This window comes from Trachypithecus francoisi, unplaced genomic scaffold (assembly GCF_009764315.1).
Source record: "Trachypithecus francoisi isolate TF-2019V2 unplaced genomic scaffold, Tfra_2.0 Lachesis_group0, whole genome shotgun sequence".
Classification (NCBI taxonomy): Eukaryota; Metazoa; Chordata; class Mammalia; order Primates; family Cercopithecidae; genus Trachypithecus; species Trachypithecus francoisi.
In genome coordinates, this window is record NW_022681453.1 from 7,646,369 (window position 1) to 7,664,959 (window position 18,591).

The 18,591-nt window shown below is 40.5% G+C and overlaps 1 protein-coding gene and 1 pseudogene across 1 annotated transcript in view; one reads left to right on the forward strand and one right to left on the reverse strand.

The window, feature by feature from the left end:
* The window catches only part of LOC117084544 (vomeronasal type-2 receptor 1-like), a 45,041-nt gene extending 26,847 nt beyond the window's left edge, over positions 1 to 18,194 (reverse strand). The window contains 1 exon segment of the mRNA XM_033213284.1: positions 18,094 to 18,194. Coding sequence (XP_033069175.1) covers positions 18,094 to 18,194 — 101 coding nt within the window.
* LOC117084781 lies at positions 3,638 to 3,716 on the forward strand (annotated as a pseudogene).
* Positions 18,195 to 18,591: the final 397 nt, after the last annotated feature.

The following is an 18,591-nucleotide window of genomic DNA, read 5'->3' on the forward strand; positions in this document are numbered from 1 at the left end:
TATGCAGCTCCCTACAGTCTACAGACTTGCCTTTCTTTGTTCTTTCATGGTGGACTTCAGTTTATTTGATGGAAAACATTGTTGAAGACTTCAAATTGGTTGAAATATCTTGATTGAAATGAGTATCACTAGTCCCTGTTTTAGGCAGTATTAGAAATTTGGGCAGTTTTACAACTATTCTTGTGTCTTTAAACATTTTTATAACTCTTTATAAAACCTTCAGAATTTGGAGAAAATATTTCCTTTCTTTTTTTCTAGTATTTTCCTCCAATCTGTTTTACCTGTTCATACCTATTGGACCTGTTTAAAATGGTTGTTGCAGGTTGACTAATGGCCCCTCAAAGTGTCTACGTCTTCATCTCTGAAACCTCGGAATATGGTATATTCTATGGCAAAATGAAAATCTACAGATGTAATTAAGTTAAAGACTTTAAAATGAGGAGATTAACCAGGATTATCCAAGTGGGCTCAAAGATGAAATCACAAGTGTCCTTGTAAAAGGGAAACAGAGAGAGATACTACAGAGAAGAGAAGAAAATGTGAGGAAAGCAGAGTCTGAGATGTTGGCAGCCTCTCCAAACTGGAAAAGGCACATAGTTGGATTCTCCTCTCATAGTTTCCATAAGGAACTAGTTTTACTGACACCTTGACTTCAGCCCAATGGAACTGATTTCAGAAACTGATCTCCAGAGTTGTAAAATAATAAATTTGTGTTGCTTTAAGTCACTAAATTTGTGGTAATCTGTTACAGCAGCTAAAGGTAATACAATAGTAATGACTTGTAAATAACCTAACATCCAACAAGAGGGGCTAGTTGGAATCAACTTGGATATCCAATAACATGCCAGTAGGAAACAACCTATGTGCCCACAGGAAGAAACTGGTTATATAGATTCTGATAAGTTTCAGAAGAATAGGCGTGGTTTGCTTTTCTTCATCATCCAGGCTGGAGTGCAGTGCTGCAATCTAGGCTCACTGCAACCTCCACCTCTTGGGTTCAAGTGATTGTCGCACCTCAGCCTCCCGAGTAGCTGGAATTACAGACATGTGCCACCATGCCTGGCTAATTTTTGTATTTTTAGTAGAGACAGAGTTTCACCATGTTGGCCAGGCTGGTCTCGAACTCCTGACCTCAAGAGATCTACCTCCCTTGACCTCCCAAAGTGCTGGGATTCCAGGCGTGAGCCACCCATCGCACCCAACCTGGTTTTCTTAATGCATTAGAAAAAGATCTGGGCAGCTATCTACAAGTTATTAAAGTGGATAGGACAATGAGTATTCTTTATGCTATTCTTTTTATTTGTTTATTTCATCTTCAGTGAGCCAAAGGCTTCATTGTTGTTGTAGTAATAAAGGAGATAGATGAATAAAAGAAACTAGCAATGAAAGGAACAATAAGAAAATACAAGGAAAGGATCTGGAGTCTTTAAGAGCCTGAGTGGATTGTATGATTTCTTAATTTCTAATTTATATGCATCCAGCTTCTCCTGTACTATTTGTTCAACAATGTTTTCAAGAACATTTCCATCTTGCAAATTGGTTGAAAATGAGTATTACTAATCGCTGGTTCCCATTTTTATAGCTTTTGTATGTACTATAAATACTATATGATAATCTCTACTACTATATTTATGTGCCATAAGACAAAGATCTTGCCTAGAAATGATCATTTAGATGGTGAGAATCAGTAAAACTAAGTAAAATAATTGGAAAATGAGGCAATCTGCAATAAAATGTTGAGTTACACATCTTGGATTTTAAGGGAATGATATGTGGTGGTTCATAAAACCATAAACATAGCTTTCCATGTGCTTAGATTATTTATCCACATCAGCATCCCCAACTGTGAGTTCAAAATATACCGATTAATAATAACATTAATAGCAATGATAACAGTACTATTAGAATAAAAGTGTCATATATCACAATATATGTGTCTCATTGTTCAGCAACCCTTACAAAAACCATGTGCAATAAACATACTTTACTATTATTTATACTTTACACATGAAGAAGCTGGAGCTCGGAAAAGTTTAGCAATACTATCAAGGTCACAAAGCTCCTTAGTGACTTAGATGACTTTTCTATTTAGTGACCTGCCCATGGGAGGTACAGATATCCCAGATCCCCATCTGTCTATAAGAATCAAAGATAAAAGGAATCACCAGTAGCTCCCCTACTCCATTGGGGATTTCCAGTGAAGACGAAACTGTGGCAAGAAATTTCTGACTGACACCTGCTCAAAGCTCAAGGGAATTTCTTGCTGAGCTCATTGCTGTGAAGCCAAACACTGGATGGCAATCTTGCACTAGGCAGAATTCATTAAGTGCCTAAGGGTCATGCAGGTCCGTTTGTTTTTTGTTTGGTTTGGTTTTTAATTGTATATATTTAAGGTGCACAACTTTTTTTATATTGGTCCATTTGTTTTTAGAAGTAGGTTACTGGTGGCTGGGTGCAGTGGCTCACGCCTGTAATCCCAGCACTTTGGGGGGCCAAGCCAGGAGGATTGCTTGAGGTCAAGAGTTCGAGACCAGCCTAGCCAACATGGTGAAACTCTGTCTCTAATAAAAATACAAAAGTGAGCCAGGCATGGTGGTGCATGCTGGTAATCCCAGCTAGTCGGGAGGCTGAGGCACAAGAATCGCTTGAACCCAGGAGGCAGAGGTTGCATGAGCTGAGATCGTGCCACTACACTCCAGCATGGGCAACAGAGCGAAACTCCATCTCAAAATAAATAAATAAATAAATAAATAAATAAATAAATAACAACAACAAAAATTAGGTTACTGCTCAGCTTGCCAGAAGTGACTTACAATATTTGTGTTAAACACTATTATGATGTAGCAGAATGAGAGTTTGTAACAATTCCAAAGTACACTAAATGCAACTTTACTTTCTACAATTGTCCCCATCTTGCTCCAGCTGGCTCTGACTACAGTTCTGCTGATGGTCATTAAGGTACAGTTGAAATGGTGTTGGGGAATTTATTCATCTGTTTTCACACTGCTATAAAGTAATACCTGTGACTGGGTAATTTATAAAGTAAAGAGGCTTAACTGACTCACAGTTCCACATGGCTCTGGAGGCCTCAGGAAACTTATTAACACAACCATGGGGGAATGCAAAGGGGAAGCAAGCACCTTCTTCACAAGATGGCAGAAGAGAGAAGAACAGGGGAAACTGCCACTTATAAAACCATCAGATCTCGTGAGAGTTCCTACTCACTATCATGAGAACAGCATATGGGAAACCGCCCCCATGATCCAATCACCTACCTCCCTTGACACGTGGGGATTACAATTGGAGATGAGATTTGAGTGGGGACACAGAGCCAAACCATATCAAGGAGGAACACTTGATTCTGCTAAAGAAGGGTAATAGCATCTCTTTCTAAATACTGTCTTCAGATAAAGACTCAATGTAATTCAGATTTATATTCTTCATAACAGTGGTTTCTCTCCTCTTAAGGAACTTCCCTGTCCAATTCTCCCTTCCTCTGAGTTCCATGGAAAGTTTATCACAATGTGGGGAAGAGCCTCTGGTCCACGTGCTACATTCTGTGTCCTTGTCGACCTCCCTTCATTTGGTCATTGTCACAGCTACCATGTTGATAGACATTGACAAGATTGTGGATATCTAGACTATACTTTCAGGGATTTTTCTATAGTTTGTTACTAGAGAAGTTTCTCTGAATGTGTAGAGCACCGAAAACAAGAATCCCCTCTCTCACCACTCCTATTCACTCATAAGTGAGAGTTGAACAATGAGAGCACATGGACACAGGAGGAGAATATCACACACCAGGGCCTGTTGGGGAATGGGGGGCTGGGGGAGGGATGGCATTAGAAGAAATACCTAATGTAAATGACGAGTTGATGGGTGCAGCAAACCAATATGGCACATGTATACCTGTGTAACAAACCTGCACGTTGTGCACATGTGCCCGAGAACTTAAAGTATAATAATAATAAATCAAAATTAAAATTATAAAGAAGTAAAATAATAGAAACCCCCCTAAAACAAAGACTGTAGATCTCTAGTCATGACTTCATGTACAAGGCCCCTTCACTGTGTGACTTCCTTTTTCCATGACTCCAGACTTCTTCTAGCCTACCAGTCCTCTCAGTTTCCATGTTCCTCTCTACTCACACACAGCCTGCAAGTACCTGTGATTCTCCAGTGCACCATTGTTCAGGCCATGGGGCATAGTGGAACTAGTTTAGGCCCATCTATGGAAACACCTCTCTCCAACATCACTTCTGAACCCAGCCCATAGGATGGCACCATGTTCAATAAGGTGCCACAAAAAAACTTATGGCTTTCCTCAACTTCTTGCAATCTCTCCAGCATGGAGAGTCTCTGACAGTTCCAAACCTGTTTGGATGTTTAACCACACTTGCCACATGCTCAACCCTAGGACATGGAGAACTAGGAAATTCTTACCTGGCCCTCCTCTCTTTCTCAACTTCCCCGCTTTCCCCAACACCAGGACTTTCTGTTTACTTTCCCTTTCCCTCTGTAAGCAACATTCCTATGTAATAGCCTGTTTCTTACCAACTCCATGAGTGTCTTTGCTCCACGTAGATACCTTTTCCCTTCCTTAGCACTAAAACCTTCATAATCTGGCCCTTATGCTAGAAGGACTACAGAAGTTTTTTTGTTTTTAATTACCAAGGGGCAAACATATTAGTAATTATTTCAAGAATATCAGTTTCTAATAATAGCGGTAATTAAGTGTTAGGCTCTGTCTCTAGGGTTTGAAGCATGGCTGTACCACTCACTAACTGTCCAGCCTTGGATATGTCACTTAACTATTCTATACTTCAGTTTCCTCTTAGGTTGAAAAAAAATAGATAACAGTCAGCCTGTTACGATGCTTAAGTAAGATAAAGCAGGTGTAGCACTCAACATAGTTGCTAGTACACAACGAAGTGCCTAGCTAACATTAGAAATTAGTGGTGTTTCTTTGTACCTTAGCTACTAAGTTAGTCATTCATTTAAGTTATTGAATTTCATGTACAAAAAAAGAACACTAAACAAAGAAAGGATACCCATTATTTTATTTACTTACAAAACCACACAATTCTGCCTCCAGCTTTTTAGATCCCCTTGCAGAAGATCATTGCTGAGATGCCTAACATTGAATGCCAATGTTTCACTGGGCAGGCTTCATTAAGACCCTGGAGAGTGGGTTCCTCCTTTCTGAAAAAGAGCATGGTTAAATCAGCTTAATCAAATGTTAAGTGAAAATTTAGGGTCTGTCACATACACACATATACACAATCTCTCCCTTTTTTTTTTTTTTTTTTTGGAAATGGAATCTTACTCTGTTGCCCAGGCTGAAGTACAGTGGCACAATCTCGGCTCATTGCAGCCTCCGCCTCCCGGGTTCAAGCAATTCTCCTGCCTCAGCCTCCCAAGTAGATGGGACTACAGGTGCAAGCCACCATACCTGGCTAATTTTTGTATTTTTAGTAGAGGCGGGGTTTTGCTAGGTTGGTGAGGCTGATCTTGAACTCCTGACCTCAGGTGATCTACTCACCTCGGCCTCCCAAAATGCTGGGATTATAGGTGTTAACCACCGCACTTGGCCCACAATCTCTTCAAATCAACCAGAAAATATATCTAAAAAGCTATTTTCACATTTTAAATGATCTATTTAATACTAAATGTCTTATTAACATTGAAAATGTCTCTTTTAATACTTCAGTAAGTGCCATTGTCAGTACATAGTATTTTTTTTTTTTTTTTTTTTTTTTGAGACCGAGTCTCGCTCTGTCACCCAGTCTGGAGTGCAGTGGCGCGATCTCAGATCACAGCAAGCTCCATCCCCCGAGTTCACGCCATTCTCCTGCCTCAGCCTCCTGAGTAGCTGGGACCACAGGCGCCGCCACCACACCCTGCTAGTTTTTTGTGTTTTTTAGTAGAGACGGGGTTTCACCGTGTTAGCCAGGATGGTCTCGATTTCCTGACCTCGTGATCTGCCCGTCTCAGCCTCCCAAAGTGCTGGGACTACAGGCTTGAGCCACCGCGCCCGACCAGTACATAGTATTCTATATACAACTGTCAAGTGTTTAGTAACAGCTGATTACTGTGGCTTAATAACCACTTCTGAATGAATCAGAAGCACTTTGAAACCTGGTTAAAGTAATTTATCTGGTTGTTCAAACACAGTTCCGCGAAACAAGCTACAAAATGTACCTGGCTTATAGCCCTGCCCTCTCAATAAACGTTTGCTGGAAAACAAAATGCTGTCACACAAATATACCTTGAAACAACTATAACTCTTTAGAAACTACCATTATGGAGAGATTTTAGTCATAAAAAAAATTTTATTAAATTTAGTGAGATACATATAGGAATTCAAATTGTGCTGCAATATTCCTTTGTTCATTGGTTCATTCATTTAAACTACCGTTGAGAGAGATATTCAAAATAAGCCAGATTTGCAACTCCAACGACCCACACCAGAATGCAAAAATTTCCCTTTTCCTCTCAGAGCTTGTCAGTCTAAATATACGTATGTGTTTAATTTAACTAAATATCTAAATGATACTTCTAAGATGCTTGGAATATAGTTGCTTTTATAAATATAAGGCACTAACACCCCAGATATTACCAGAGTCTTATTTATAGTGTTAATTTTCACCTTCTATGAAAAAAAGAGTTTGCAGAGCAAACCTCAGACTAGGTCTCTATGCAATTAAGAATGTGTGGAGTTTAAATTAGTGAGACTTCATAGCATTTAGAATCAGAGGCAGAGCTATTCCCCTGGAGGCTCTCTGTCTTCAGAATTAACACTGCCTGTTTTGGTTTTGCAAAGTCTACATTTGAGGAAGCGGGAACAAAATCCCATCTAATAAACAAAAGTTTTCTGAAACTTTGGACTCTTTCAAAGCTAAGCAAATGCTTTCAAAGACGGGACTTGAAAAAACCACTTTACTGCTCTTCCCTGCCCCGACCCCACCACCCAATGCTGGGACATGGGGTACTGTCTCAGTGCAGCAAATAAACAAAGGGAAGAATATAACTGATACTAACTCAAATGTGTCCTTTACACTTTATTTTAAGTTTCCATAATCAGGAGGAATGCAGAGGTTCCTTTCTGCAATGTGCTTTGGTAATACATTTATTTGCTTTTTTGGTGTGGAGGAAGAGCGGCTAGTGCTTCTCTCTGAAGACATTACGAAATCTCTCTTCTACCCATTTTCCCTTCTTCATCCCTTTCCCAAATTACTCATTTTTCTTTTCCAAATAAAATTCCATTCGTTTTTTACTATAGACACAAAAATCAGAGCACCCGATATACATGCCTTGCAGGGACGAAAAAAAAATAGCAAATAAATGACAAGGAAGGAACAGGAAAAGCAAAGGTGAGAAATGAGATCTCTTGATATTTTTTCAAAGTGATCAGCTAAGTGTTGTTTAATGACTCCCTTCCTGCTCTCCTCAATGGTCCCACTTCTCCCCACAGCTTACCCCTCTGGGTTGCAACTGGATAAAAAAATTCTAAAGTTTCTTCCATGAGAGGAATGATTTGTGTATGCGTGTGCGTGCACTAATTAAAAAAAAAAAAAAACCCAAGCAAATATATATGGATAATCTTCATATCTAGGGAAGAAATGAAATTCTTCTGGTTAAGTGAATAAGGTAAGATAAGAATGTTAATTTATTTTAATGGGTGGCATATCAACTTTTCCCTGAAAAACATGCCCAATTCAATAAAGGAGGAAGTCATCATTAAAAAGAAGTTGAGCAGTTTTTTAGTATATTATCCTGTTCATCATAATGGATATTGTCTCTGTCTATCCCAAAAAATAAAATAGAAAATACAAGCAAATAGGGCCGGGCGTGGTGGCTTACACCTGTAATCCCAGCACTCTAGGAAGCCAAGGCAGGTGGATACAAGGTCAGGAGTTTGAGACAAGTCTGGTCAACATGGTAAAACCTTGTCTTTACTAAAAGTACAAACATTAGCCGGGTGTGATGGTTGTATGCCTGTAGTCCCAGCTACTTGGGAGGCTGAGGCAGAAGAATCACTTGAACCCAGGAGGCAGAGGTTGCAGTAAGCCAAGATCATGCCACAGCACTCCAGCCTGGGGGACCCAGAGCAAGATTCTGTCTAAAAAAAAAAAAAAGAAGAAGAAAGAAAGAAAGAAAATACAAGCAAATTTAGGGTGGCTGGCAAGATGGCCAAATAGGAACAGCTCCAGTCTGCGGCTCCCAGCAAGATCAATGCAGAAGGCAGGTGATTTCTGCATTTCCAACTGGGGTACCCAGCTCATCTCATTGGGACTGATTAGACAGTGGGTGCAGCCCATGGAAAGTGAGTTGAAGGAGGGTGGGGCATCGCCTCACCCAAAAAGCGCAAAGGGTTGGGAAACTCCCTCCTTTAGCCATGGGAAGCCATGAAGGACTGTGCCATGAGGAACAGTGCATTCTGGTCCAGCTACTACACTTTTCCCGCAGTCTTTGCACCCACAGACCAGGAGATTCCCTCAGGTGCCTACACCAACAAGGCCCTGGGATTCAAGCACAAAACTGGGCAGCTGTTTGGGCAAACATCGAGCTAGCTGCAGGAGTTTTTCTTCATAATCCTGTGGCACCTGGAATGCCAGCGAGACAGAACCGTTCACTCCCCTGGAAATGGGACTGAAGCCAGAGAGCCAAGTGGTCTAGCTCAGCGGATCCCACCCCCATAGAGACCAGCAAGCTAAGATCCACCAACCTGAAATTCTCGCTGCAGCACAGCAGTATGAAGTTGACCTGGGATGCTTGAACTTGGTAAGGGGAGGGGTGTCCACCACTACTGAGGCGTGAGTAGGCAGCTTTCCCCTCACAGTGTAAACAAAGCCTCTGGGAAGTTTGAACTGGGCAGAGCCCACCACAGCTCGGCAAAGCCGCTCTAGCCAGACTGCTTCTCTAGATTCCTCTTCTCTGGGCAGAGCATCTCTGAAAGAAAGACAGCAGCCCCAGTAGGGGCTTATAGATAAAACTCCAATATCCCTGGGACATAGCAGCTGCAGGGAGGGGGCGGCTGTGGATGCAGCTTCAGCAGACTTAAATGTTCCTGCCTGCCGGCACTGAAGAAAGCAGTGGATCTCCCAGCACAGTGCTCAAGCTCTGCTAAGGGACAGATTGCCTCCTAAAGTGAGTCCCCAACCCCCGTGCCTCCTGACTGAGAGACGACTCCCAGCAGGAGTTGACAGACACATCATACAGGAGAGCTTCGGCTGGCATCCGATGGGTGAGCCTCTGGGACAAATCTTCCAGAGGAAGGAGCAGGCAGCAATCTTTGCTATTCTGCAGCCTCCACTGGTGATACCTAGGCAAACAGTGTCTGGAGTGGAGTGGACCTCTAGCAAACTCCAGCAGACCTGCAGAAGAGGGGACAGACTGTTAGAAGGAAAACTAACAAACAGAAAGCAATAGCATCAACATCAACAAAAAGGACATCCACACAAAACCCCATCCAAAGGTCACCAACATCAAAGACCAAAGGTAGATAAATCCATGAAGATGAGGAAAAACCAGTGCAAAAAGGTTGAAAATTCCATAAACCAGAATGCCTCTTCTCCTCCAAGAAAATCAAAACTCCTCATAAGCAATGGAACAAAACTGGATGGAGAATGAGTTTGATGAATTGACAGAAGTAGATTTCACAAGGTGGGTAATAACAAACTCCTCTGAACTAAAGGAGCATGTTCTAACCCAATGCAAGGAAGCTAAGAACCTTGAAGAAAGGTTAGAGGAATTGCTAACTAGAATAACCAGTTTAGAGAAGAACATAAATGACCTGATGGAGCTGAAAAACACAGCATGAGAACTTCATGAAGCATACACAAGTATCAGTAGCCCAGTCGATCAAGTGGAAGAAAGGATATCAGATATTGAATATCAGCTTAATGAAATAAAGCATCAAGACAAGATTAGAGAAAAAAGAATGAAAAGGAATGAACAAAGCCTTCAAGAAATAGGGGACGATATGAAAAGACCAAACCTATGTTTGATTGGTGTACCTGATAGTGACTGGGAAAATGGAACCAAGTTGGAAAACACACTTCAGGATATTATCCAGGAGAACATCCCCAACTTAGCAAGAGAGGCCAACATTCAAATGTAGGAAGTATAGAGAACACCACTAAGATACTCCTCCAGAAGAGCAACCTCAAGACACATAATTGTCAGATTCACCAAGGTTGAAATGAAGAAAAACATGTTAAGCGTGGCCAGAGAGAAAGGTCAGGTTACCCACAAAGGGAAGCCCATCAGACTAACAGTGGATCACTCTGTAGATACCTACAAGTCAGAAGAGAAAAGGGGCCAATATTCAACATTCTTAAAGAAAATGATTTTCAACCCAGAATCTCATATCCAGCCAAACTAAACTTCATAAGCGAAGGAGAAATAAAATCCTTTACAGACAAGCAAATGCTGAGTGATTTTGTCACCACCAGGCCTGATTTACAAGAGCTCCTGAAGGAAGCACTAAACATGGAAAAGAAAAAGCAGTACCAGCCATTGCAAAAACATACCAACTTGTAAAGACCATCAACACTATGAAGAAACTGCATCAACTAATGGACAAAATAACCAGCTAGCATCATGATGACGAGATCAAATTCACACATAACAATATTAACCTCAAATGTAAACGGGCTAAATGCCCCAATTAAAAGGCACAGACTGGCAAATTGGATAAAGAGTCAAGAACCATTGGTATGCTGTATTCAGGAGACCCATCTCATGTGCAAAGACACACATAGGCTCAAAATAAAGGGATGGAAGAAGACTTGCCAAGAAAATGGAAGGCAAAAAGAAGCAGGGTTTGCAATCCTAGTCTCTGACAAAATAGACTTTAAACCAACAAAGATCAAAAAAGACCAAGAAGGACATTACATAATGGTAAAGGGATCAAAGAAACAAGAAGGGAAAACTATCCTAAATATATATGCACCCAATACAGTAGCACCCAGATTCATAAAGCAAGTTCTTAGAGACCTACAAAGAGACTTAGACTCCCACACAAAAATAGTGGGAGACTTTAACACCCCACTGTCAATATTAGATCAACAAGACAGAAAATTAACAAGGATATTCAGGACTTGAACTCAGCTCTAAACCAAGCAGACCTAAATGATATCTACAGAACTCTCCACCTCAAATCAACATAATATAATTTCTTCTCACCACCACATAGCACTTATTCTAAAATTGACAATAATTGGAAGTAAAACACTCCTCAGCAAATGCAAAAGACTGGAAATCTATTGGGGGAACCCACCCCCAATATTTCAATGTAGTTCTTTCTATTTTCCACAAATATTGGCCAGCTGAGAAATAAAGAAAAAGAGTACAAGGAGAGGAATTTTACAGCTGGGCTGCCAGGGGTGACATCACAGATCAGTAGGACCGTGATGCCCACCTAAGCGGCAAAACCAGCAAGTTTTTATTAAGGATTTCAAAAGGGGAGGGGTGTACAAACAGGGAGGTCACATCTTCAAGGGGCAAAAAGTAGAACAAAGATCACACGCTTCTGAGGAAAGAGGACAAGGGCAAAATCAGAACTCCTGATAAGGGTCTATGTTCAGCAGTGCACGTATTGTCTTGATAAACATCTTAACAGAAAACAGGGTTCAAGAGCAGAGAACCAGTCTGACCAAAAATTTACCAGGATGGAGTTTCCCAATCCTAGTAAGCCTGAGAGTACTGCAGGAGACCAGGGCATATCTCAGTCCTTATCTCAACTGCATAGGACAGATGTTCCCAGAGTGGCCGTTTATAGACCTCCCCTGGGAATTAATTCCTTTCCCAGAGTATTAATATCAATATTCCTTGCTAGGAAAAGAATTTAGTGATATCTTCCCTACTTGCACGTCCATTTATAGGCTCTTTGCAAGAGGAAAAATATGGCTTTTTTTTGCCTGACCTAGCAGGCAGTCAGACTTTATGGTTGTCTTCCCTTGTTCCCTAAAAATCACTGTTATTTTGTTCTTTTTCAAGGTGCACTGATTTCATATTGTTCAAACATACACGTTTTACAGTCAATTTTTACAGTTAACACAATTATCACAGTGGTCCTGAGGTGATGTACATCCTCAGCTTACAAAGATAACAGGATTAAGAGATTAAGGTAAGACAGGCATAAGAAATTACAAAAGTATTAATTTGGGAACTGATATATGTCCATATTAAAATGAAATCTTCACAATTTATGTCCTCTGCACGGCTCCAGCCTCCCTCCCCTCCCCTCCATTAGGGGTCATTGATGTCCCACAACAGAAATCATAACAAATAGCCTCTCAGACCACAGTGCCATCAAATTAGAACTCAGGATTAGGAAACTCACTCAGAACTGCACAGTTACATGGAAACTGAACAACCTGCTCCTGAATGACTACTGGATAAATAACGAAATTAAGGCAGAAATAAATAAGTTATTTGAAACCAATGAGAACAAAGACATGGCATACCAGAATCTCTGGGAAACAGCTAAAGCAGTGTTCAGCAGGAAATGTATAGCACTAAATGCCCTCAGGAGAAAGCAGGAAAGATCTAAAATCAATACCTTAACATCACAATTAAAAGAACTAGAGGCCGAGTATGGTGGCTTATGCCTGTAATCCCAGCACTTTGGGAGGCCAAGGCTGGTGGATCACAAGGTCAGGAGATTGAGACCATCCTGGCTAACACAGTGAAACCCTGTCTCTACTAAAAATACAAAAAAAAAAAAGAGCTGGGCATAGTGGTGGGTGCTTGTAGTCCCAGCTACTCTGGAGGCTGAGGCAGGAAAATGGTGTGAAGTGAACCTGGGAGACGGAGCTGGCAGTAAGCTGAGATCTCACCACTGCGCTCCAGCCTGGGTGACAGAGTGAGAATCCACCTCAAAAAAAAAAAAAAGAAAGAAAGAAAAAAAAAAGAAAAATAACTAGAGAAGCAAGAACAAACAAATTCAAAAGCTAGCAGAAGACAAGAAATAACTAAGATCAGAGCAGACCTGGAGGAGATAGAGACATAAAAAACACTTCAAAAAATCAGTGAATTCAGGAGTTGGTTTTTTGAAAAGATTAACAAAATAGATAGACTGCTAGCTAGACTAATACAGAAGAAAAGAGAGAAGAATCAAATACACACAACAAAAAATTATAAAGGGGAGATCACCACTGACCCCACAGAAATAGAAACTACCATCAGAGAATACTATAAACACCTCTATGCAAATAAACTAGAAAACCTAGAAAAAATGGATAAATTCCTGGACACATACACCCTCCCAAGACTCAATCAGAAAGAAGTCAAATCCCTGAATAGACCAATAACAAGTTTGAAATTGAGGCAGTAATTAATAGCCTACCAACCAAAACAATCCCAGGACCAGACGGACTCACAGCCGAATTCTACCAGGGGTACAAAGAGGAGCTGGTACCATTCCTTTTGAAACTATTCCAAACAATAGAAAAAGAGAGACTCCTGCCTAACTCATTTTATGAGGCCAGCATCATTCTGATACGAAAACCTGGCAGAGACACAACAAAAAAAGAAAATTTCAGGCCAATATCCCTGACGAACATGGATGTGAAAATCCTCAATAAAATACTGGCAAACCAAATCCAGCAGCACATTAAAAAGCTTACTCACCACGATCAAGTCGGCTTAATCCCTGGGATGCAAGACTGGTTCAACAAATGCAAATCAATAAACATAATCCATCACATAAACAGTTCCAATGACAAAAACCACATAATTATCTCAATAGATGCAGAAAAGTCCTTTGATATAATTCAACACCCTTTCATGCTAAAAATTCTCAGTAAACTACATACTGATGGAATGTATCTCAAAATAATAAGAGCTATTTATGAAAAACCCACAACCAATATCATACTGAATGGGCAAAAGCTGGAAGCATTTCCTTTGAAAAAAGGCACAAGACAAGGATACCCTCTCTCACCACTCCTATTCAGCGTAGTATTGGAAGTTCTGGCCAGGGCAATCAGGCAAGAGAAAGAAATAAAGGGTATTCAAATAGGAAGGGAGGAAGTCAAATTGTCTCTGTTTGCAGATGACATGATTGTCTATTTAGAAAACCCCATCGTCTCAGCCCAAAATCTCCTTAAGTTGATAAGCAACTTCAGCAAAGTCTCAGGATACAAAATCAGTGTGCAAAAATCACAAACATTCCTATACACCAATAACAGGCAAACAGAGAGCCAAATCATGAGTGAATTCCCATTCACAATTGCTACAAAGAGAATAAAATATCTAGGAATACAACTTAAAAGGGATGTGAGGGACCTCTTCAAGGAGAACTACAAACCACTGTTCAAGGGAAATAAGAGAGGACACAAACAAATGGAAAATCATTCCATGCTCATGGATAGAAAGAATCAATATCGTGAAATGGCCGAAGTAATTTATAGATTCAATGCTATCCTCATCAAGCTACCATTGACTTTCTTCACAGAATTAGAAAAAACTAAATTTCTATGGAAACAAAAAAGAGCCCATATATCCAAGAAAATCCTAAGCAAAAAGAACAAACCTGAAGGCATTGCACTACCTGACTTCAAACTATATTACAAGTCTACAATAACCAAAACAGCTTGGTACTGGTACCAAAACAGATATATAGACCAATGGAACACAACAGAGACCTCAGAAATAATGCCACATACCTACAACCATCTGATCTTTGACAGGCCTGACAAAACAAGCAATGGGGAAAGGATTCACTATTTAATAAATGTTGTTGGGAAAACTGGCTAGCCATATGCAGAAAACTGAAACTGGGCAACTTCCTTAAACCTTATACAAAAATTAACTCAAGATGGATTAAAGACTTAAATGTATGACCTAAAACCATAAAAACCCTAGAAGAAAACCTAGGCAATACCATTCAGGACATAGGCATGGGCAAAGACTTCATAACTAAAACACCAAAAGCAATGACCACAAAAGCCAAAATTGACAAATGGGATCTAATTAAACTAAAGAGCATCTGCACAGCAAAAGAAACTATCAGCAGAGTGAACAGGCAACCTACAGAATGGGAGAAAATTTTTGCAATCTATCCATCTGACAAAGGTCTAACATCCAGAATCTACAAAGAACTTAAACAAATGTAAAAGAAATTAAAACAACCCCATCAAAAAGTGGGCAAAGTATACGAACAGACACTTCTTGAAAGAAGATATTTATGTGACCAACAAACATTTTAAAAAGCTCATTATCACTGGTCATTAGTGAAATGCAAATCAAAACCACAATGAGTTACCATCTCATGCCAGTTAGAATGATGATCATTAAAAAGTCAGGAAACAACATATGCTGGAGAGGATGTGGAGAAATGGGAATGCTTTTACACCATTGGTGGGAGTGTAAATTAGTTCAACCATTGTGGAAGACAATGTGGTGATTCCTCAAGGATCTAGAACCAGAAATACCATTTGGCCCAGCAATCTCAGTGCTGGATATATACCCAAAGGATTATAAATCATTTTACTGTAAAGACACATGCACACATATGTTTATTGCAGCACTATTCACAAAGCAAAGACTTGGAACCAACCCAAATGCCTGTCAATGATAGACTGGATAAAGAAAATGTGGCACATATACACCATGGAATATTATGCAGCTATAAAAAAAGGATGAGTTCATGTCCTTTGCAGGGACATGGATGGAGCTGGAAACCATCATTCTCAGCAAACTAACACAGGAATAGAAAACAAAACACTGCATGTTCTCACTCATAAGTGGGAGTTGAACAATGAGAACACATGGACACAGAGAGGGGAACACCGGGGCCCACTATCGTGGGGGGCTAGGTGAGGGATAGCATTATGAGAAATACCTAATGTAGATGATGTGTTGATGAGGTACAGCAAACCACCATGACACGTTTATACCTATTTAACAAACCTGTACATTCTACACATGTATCCCAGAATTTAAAGTATAAAAAAAGAAAATACAGGCCGGGCGCGGTGGCTCAAGCCTGTAATCCCAGCACTTTGGGAGGCCGAGACGGGCGGATCACGAGGTCAGGAGATCGAGACCATCCTGGCTAATACGGTGAAACCCCGTCTCTACTAAAAAAATACAAAAAACTAGCCGGGCGACGAGGCGGGCGCCTGTAGTCCCAGCTACTCGGGAGGCTGAGACAGGAGAATGGCGTGAACCGGGAGGCGGAGCTTGCAGTGAGCTGAGAGCCGGCCACTGCACTCCAGCCTGGGCGGCAGAGCAAGACTCCGTCTCAAAAAAAAAAAAAAAAAAATACAAGCAAATTTAAAACTATTTGCTGATAGTTATGTCATTAACATCCTTGAAGTCAGTGAAATTTTTCTTTTATGAATATTTTGGATTGGTCACTTATCAACAGAAATAAACATCGGAATAAAGTTATAACAAATAACCAATAATTTCATTTAATATTCTTCATTTCCTTTTTTTTTTTTTTTTTTGAGACGGAGTCTCACACTGTTGCCCAGGTTGGAGCGCAGTGGCACAATCTCCGCTCACTGCAAGCTCCGCCTGCTGGGTTCATGCCATTCTCCTGCTTCAGCCTCCCAAGTACAGGCACATGCCACCATGCCCAGTTAATTTTTTGTATTTTTAGTAGAGGTGGCGTTGTACCATGTTGGCCAGGCTGGTCTTGAACTCCTGACCTCATGATCCACCTGCCTTGGCCTCCCAAAGTGCTAGGATTACAGGAGTGAGCTGCCATGCCTGGCCCATTTTCTCTTTTTATGTATGTAATCTTAAGTACAGTTACCATGAGGAATCACTGTTTTGTTTTGTTTTGTTTTTAAGACGGATCACCCAGGCTGGAGTGCAGTGGCATGATCTCGGCTTATTGAAGCCCTTGCCTCCTGGGTTCAAGCAATACTCCTGCCTCAACTTCCCAAGTAGCTGGGACTACAGGCACCTGCCACCACACCCAGCTAATTTTTGTATTTTTAGTAGAGACAGACTTTCACCACATTGGCCACGCTAGCCTCAACTCCTGACCTCAAGTGATCCGTCTACCTCAGCCTTCCAATGTGTTGGAATTACAGGCGGGAGCCACTGTGCCCGGTGAGGAAAGACTTATTTTTAACAAATGTTATTCTGAGCTGGCAGAAAAAAATGTTGAAAACTTTGAAATGGGCAAATAAAATTACTGGGTGTCCTGTCCAGTGGTGCATCTTTTAACTGGACAATCTAAACATAGGTCACTGCAAGCAATGCAAATGACTCCTGTTCACAGACTGCAAATGAATTTTGCCAGGGAGAAGTGCAAAATGACATCCATTTCTTCCAATAATCCAGTTGTGCATTTATTAAGCAAATTCATTTCAGCATTCCTCATTGCCAATATATGTGTCTGCTCTTTGAATTCTCCTGAATTGGCTGTATAGCTTACTAGTTTCCATTAGTTAATGAATTAAGTAAAAATCTTTTATATTTTTCATTTTACACTTATATTAGAATCATAATTTTAGCTTCTCATCAAAACTGTCTTTTCAACAGATCCAAGACACCTACACTGTCCCCTTCATAAGAGGGAATTTTGAATTCCCCTTCCAAAAAAAACAGATTAATTCAAAAATCATCCTTCAGAGAACATCACCAAAAAAAACACATGATCCTCCACCACCACCACTATTAAATTGTTTCTTTTTTTAATGTACTAATTTAATTAAAAATAAATTAGCCCATACAATTTAAACAATATATAAGTATATAAAGCAAAGAGTGATAACGCCTCCCTAAACACTTTGGTATCACTTCCCAAAAGTAACCAGTGTTAAAAATTAAAATGAACATTACATGTATAGGCATAAACTATAAGTAAGGAATCACAGGAATGTAATATGGAGGTAAAGTTTAAAACGTTGCCTTGGCATTGGGGTGGGAGTCTAATTGTTACATTTGAAGTCAGAAGACAAAAAATCTATTCACCCTTTGTGGGCTCCTTACATGTACCCATGTGCTTCTTAGAAGTGCCTGTGGCCTCCTTATTCATACCTGTGTGCTCCCTGTATGTACTCATGGGCTCCTTATATGTATCTGTGTGGTTCTCATAAGAACCCATGTGCTCCTTATGCATACCTGTGTAAAAACACACCTGCAGGAGGAGTTACGCTCAGCCTCTTCAGGGCCATCTCCCGTGCACCTTCTCTGGTATGCTTCACTCCTTGAGCATTTACCATTCCTCGTTTACCATTTTGCTCTTGTAACTTAATTCTTGTCCTTTAGCAATCTCCAACGCCCAGGTGGAGGCCCTCTATCTTAGTGTTCAGCCTTGGCCCCCTTCTAGAATATGACTTCTTTCTTTGCCTTTCAGAAAAGGGGATAAAGTAAATATTCATACCTGAAACCAGGTAAGAAAATGAAAAGCAGACCTGCTGGCAACTAGGCCATGATATTTCCAATTGACTATAAGCCACAATCACAGAATAGAAACAAGGTCTAAACAAATCCATTTCAATCCCATGTTTGGAAGGAGACACAGATAAGGACACTCTGAAATCACAAAAGTAGTAAAACAGCCCCCTCTTCTGTCCAACATGAGTGACTGCTTCTCATTTACCTCACCAAGGAAAATCA